The sequence below is a fragment of the Anopheles coustani genome, chromosome 3, assembly GCF_943734705.1.
Source record: "Anopheles coustani chromosome 3, idAnoCousDA_361_x.2, whole genome shotgun sequence".
In the NCBI taxonomy this organism is placed as follows: domain Eukaryota; kingdom Metazoa; phylum Arthropoda; class Insecta; order Diptera; family Culicidae; genus Anopheles; species Anopheles coustani.
Window position 1 is genome coordinate 52266005 of NC_071288.1, and position 5075 is coordinate 52271079.

Sequence of the window (5075 nt, forward strand, 5' to 3'; positions counted from 1 at the left end):
TAAACGATCAGTCTTTCCGAAAAGAACAGATTGGTTTTCGTTTATCAGATTTCTAAAACACAAACTTTCATCCGTGTTGATATTCATCAAGAACTGACATTCAAACACTAACTATACAACCACGCGAAAACGCTTTCACTGGCGTAGCATCACGGCAAAGGCCATCAGGAGAAGGGTCGAGAACGCAATCGTGACACTTCGTGCACCGTTGCACAGATCGGTGGTGCAGAGTTCGCACGTGTTCACTCGGAAGCCCGGGGGCAGCTCGCCTTCGATCAACGTGCACATCGACTGATCGTTGTAGAAGCACTGGCGAAGATAGGCGTACCCGGTTACGCCGCTGATCGTACCTTGTGCGGACAGCGAGAGACAGGCAAGCTCGAGCTGGCGTGCCTGGGCCGGCAGGAAGATGGTTCGGTCCAAGATTGATACCTGCGCAATGGCATTACAATTCACCCTGGTCGCCCTGGATTGACAGTCACTCCAGCCTTCGTTGCTGCCGCATTCATAGCACTGAAGAGCGGATGCTACCGAATCGGACAAGAGAATTGAATTCTAGGGTCCATCTTTGAAGCGAAAACTTTACTAGCACAAAGTCCTAACTTACCGGTGGATGTGAACGAGAGAATTACTCCAAGGCAGATAGCAATAGCACCGACACACTGCTTCATTGTTGTTCGTAGTGTTTTTTTTTTATCTTCTTGCTAACGAAAACGAGTGAACACTAATCCAGCAGAGGCGGCGGACACAGCGGAAAGAACTTGTACTTGTGCTCTGGCACGCGGTGGTTCGGTAAATGTTTCGCGCCAGTAACATCACCTTACCTTTAATACGCCGAAGGTGGAATGGCTTTTGCGAGACCGCTTGGAGGTAAGCAGATAAGATAAAAAATCAATCTAACGTTATGCGATAAGCCGTGACTCACTGTTCGATACTCAATGTCTACAGATAATGCTACATCAACGACATTTCATGATTCTCGATGGGATTTAAGCTTTCGATGCCTGTACCTACCGAGTGCTATCGATGTGCTTATTGAAGCACGCCCGTTACACAATCTTTGGAAAATGGGTTAACAAAAACAACACATGAAACTCGCGTCTCGTTCGCTTGATGTCACCAGTGCTGGCCGGAGGTTCCTTGAACGCGGCCAGCCACATTTTATGGACGATTGCGCCATGGGGCCTCGCAGGGACATGTGCATCATGGCGGCAGTTTATTGTCAAACCGCACGCCATCGTGCATACTTCCGTTGCAATGGCTCAGAATGGTAGGGGCTGGTTCCGTTTCCGGTCCTATCCATCTTGACGCTGACCTCGAACGGAGGACAAACATGTGGACTTTACGTCGCAGGACTTCAAACCGTCAAGAGGCACGAGGAGTTCCGGGATCACCTTCGAAGGAAAGCTAGAAATGGTGGTACGGCTCGGTCCGAGACTGTTCCCGGACATCAGTTCACGCACACCGCTTATCCGGTATCTATTGGGCAAGAATTTCATTTCAACACACACCCCCTGTATCGTAACACAAACACACAATTGATGCATCGTAATATAATTGACGTCGTGGGTCAGCCTCGGGAAACCACCGTACTTATTACGCGCAAGCTGTTGCTACCGGCTTGGTGTCTGATAAAAGCGTATTAGAAGCTTATCAGCAGATAGCATAATCGCTCGTTGATCAATGCGACAAAAGATGGTTTACTTTTCGATGCAACAAAGGTTTTATGAATTTATGTGGCAAGGTTGGAATTTTGTTATCATTGCAAAAGAACCTACTTCCCATGACGAAGACGCTATCTACGTAGAGTTTATATTAGATTGTTTGAAACACATATCCGAGGTTGTCATACTGGCGTGAGTCAAATCCCCTCTACATTTTTCCATAGCTAGCGCGTACATTATGGGTAATCAAGAGCTCCAATTGTTTTAGCCCTGGAAACAGGGGTGGGCTTAACGCAGCGGCCGCGGGGGACCTTAATCTCGAAGGGTCAAGATTTATAGTTAAACAAACATTTTATAGAATTCATCAACATGCGTCAATCAATGATCGACAAACAATAAAGTGGAACGGGATCAGTTTAATAATATAAATATGTTGAAAAACTAGAACATTTTCATCTATCTGATATCGAGCGATGCATTTTTGACATATCATGTTAGATGTGGCCATACATTTGAAAACGCTGCATACTATTCCAAATGATTGTTCGTAATCGTTATTCGTTTTAAAATGAGGTACGCTTTTAAACGAGTACGTCAAGTGGATCTTAACACTAAAACTACCGCGATTTTCCCGGTTGAAACTTTGGCGCGATTTATGTTCAATATTAAAAAGAAAATTTGTCATTCTCAACATTTCAAAAAAAGTCATGCATTAATATTTGGTAGAATTGTTTAACCGTAAGAAATAAATGTCATTGAAAAAGTAATTTTAGTGTTAAAGGAGAAAGTATAATTACATAATCTTTTGATATTTAACTTATTGAATATGAATTGTTAAACAACACTGGAAAAATCAAACATCGAGAAGTACATCACAAAATTGATTGATTTTAGGAAAAACAGCAATAGGTAATAATGAATTTGTTAAAAATTGAAATCCTTTTTCCGCTTGGGGCGCCCATGGGGGCCACTGCCTGAAATGAAATATTTTACTATAAGTTACAATAAATTTAGCTACAAAAGGTTTTTGCAGAATATTGGAGCTCTCGGCATATATAAAATAAATAAAATATCTTCCATTATCGATATATTTTATATTTTATCGATAAACTGATGCATACAATCATAAGTTTGATTTTATACGCTAATCCAAGCTAGCAAAAGGGATTGTCTACATTATTTTGTTTTCTTTTATTCAGTTCTAAATGATGAAAGTCGCTTTAGTATGATACGTTAAGTGGACGAGTAATGGATAGTATTTCAAAATTTGACGTCGCCTTTTCATAACAATCAGTGATATTTTGAATGTTTTTATCTAAAAGTTCGATTGCTTAATGCGGTTACACAAAAAGAAAATAAGTCTAATTTATTGAATAAAATCACTTATGACATACAAGATTGTAAAATTGTTCTCGAATTGGCATACTTACATTTTCGAAAAACCACAATTATTTGCTATTTACACACAACTTCTTGGGCATGAGCATATACTTTCTAGTGACGGTCTGGCTTTGAAGCAATTTAGTTTGAGTAACTGATAACATTGCGCCTACAGCTGACATGTTCGTTTTGGAATAATAATTTATCTAAAGTTTTACAAACATTTCTATTTCATATCTGACAGAATGCTTCAAATTAGGTAATACAACCCCACCATTAAAGTACCGTAAGTTACTCTTGTTCAAACGGAAGGGAGGTTCAAAGGACCGGAACCAGCTGTTCGGTTTCCCCCGCTTCAAGGCTGTTTGTTATCTGCCATGGCCTAGTCTTTTCAAATAGAATTAAAACCGGCAATAATTTATCGGAACCACTTTCCCTGCGACAACCTCCAACCTTCGCCCCCGGTGCCCCGCTGTGGGACTTTCCCGGGCCTGGGACAGCTTTTACTTTCCTTTCCGTTCGTCCGTGGGTTTTCCGTGTGGGAGCTTTTCCACGCCGCTCGGGTGACGGTAGTGGTACGCGTACCACGTACCAATTCCATCTTCTTATTCGCGCCGGGCTGTAACACTCATCTATAATGCATCCCTTCACCCCGTTCCGCCGTGGTGTTTCCCGCGCGTGTGATTTAGTTGCTGCACCGGGAAAGCAGAAGCCACGTATCGTATAACCACTTACTCCGAGCGTCATATCGCAATGGGATGCGCCCAGAAGCAACGGAAAGGGAAACTTTCCACAACGGTCATAATTGGACTGGCATTGGAACGGGTCCAGACGGACAAGCATGTTACGGTTCTCACCGATTGTCCATCCTGATACCTCGCCACCGGTGGATAAGTAGACGGTTCTCGGAACCTGGGGCCTGCGTTTCCCGGCGCAACCCATCTAATGGGGCGCGATCATAACTAACCAGACGACATTTGTGCTGTCCGTTTCATTTTTCATCGTCGTTTAGCCGTCGTACAGTCATGCCGGTTCGATACTCTTCGCTTACACACTTTTCACTTTCTCGCCCACAGGACCCGCACTCGGCACGTGGCGCTCCTGATGGACGGGTGTCCTGTGCCACGCTCTGTGCCACCGTTCGAGCATTGGCTTTGGGTGCCCCCGATGAAATCGCGACCCGACGATCGGCAGACAACCACGACGACGAGCCGCGGAAGGGGCCAAGAACGCGCCGTTGTTGCTCAAGAGAACGGAAGTAGTGATCGCAATGAATCGCAGCAAAAGGATGTTCCAGATGTCCCCAGTGAGTGGTAGCGATTTGTGTGGAGTAGTGCTGTCGAGGGAAGAAACAAATATCTAGATTAAGTGTGTGCAGTGAAATGTTTAAGTACTGTTTACCAGCGGCAATCGATGTATTCCACTTGATTTCAAGCGATACATCAACCCTTTACATAGTGCCACCGTGTATCGCGTCCAGAGGTTCGTCCACAAATCGTTCGGTGTGTTCAGAAGTGTTTGGAAAAAAATAACCATCACTCGTTGTGCTCGTCAACATTGTGTAATATGAGAAGAGTTTCGCCGAGTGTTGACGGAAGTGGAACGACATAAAGGAAATCCACCCTTTGCCAAAGAAAATCCTACTTAAGTGGAGACGAAATGAGCTTCTTCTCCGTGCTAGCTGTGTAACACCGTACGTGCCTAGTGATGTCCACATGCTAACGTTTGCCTTTTTTTAATTGATATTGTTTACACATGTGAAGGGTGCAGCAATCCACGCTAACCGGAAACAAAAGGCATTATATGAGCGTTTACTAAAGTGCGGTTTGTGGAAGTAAACAAAAAATAAGAAACTAAAATACAGTGAGATAAGTCAACCCCGCCATACAATCACCAAGTGCAATTCATCTAATGTGGGGCCAAAGATTAAGGAATCGTTGAGAAGGAAAATCGACGGATGCGCTTGTAGTATTAACTCATTAGGCGAAGAGTCACGTTCGCATTTTGAGGTGCATTCCAACATAACGTGGT

General features: G+C 43.7%; 1 protein-coding gene across 1 annotated transcript; it reads right to left on the bottom strand.

Annotated features, from left to right (window-relative positions):
- Positions 1 to 671, bottom strand: LOC131262666 (uncharacterized). The gene is made up of 2 exons (XM_058264723.1): positions 608 to 671; positions 1 to 527 (listed from the first exon to the last, which is right to left on the bottom strand). The coding sequence occupies exons 1-2, from the start codon at positions 669 to 671 to the stop codon at positions 136 to 138; spliced, it is 456 nt and encodes a 151-aa protein (XP_058120706.1). The 3' UTR covers positions 1 to 135.
- Positions 672 to 5075: the final 4404 nt, after the last annotated feature.

Excerpts from the sequence above, each read along its gene's own strand:
- LOC131262666 (XM_058264723.1), bottom strand. The coding sequence starts at position 671 with ATGAAGCAGTGTGTCGGTGCTATTGCTATCTGCCTTGGAGTAATTCTC. Across the intron at positions 528-607 it reads TCTCTCGTTCACATCCACCG|CATCCGCTCTTCAGTGCTAT; the intron begins GTAAGTTAGGAC and ends CCGATTCGGTAG.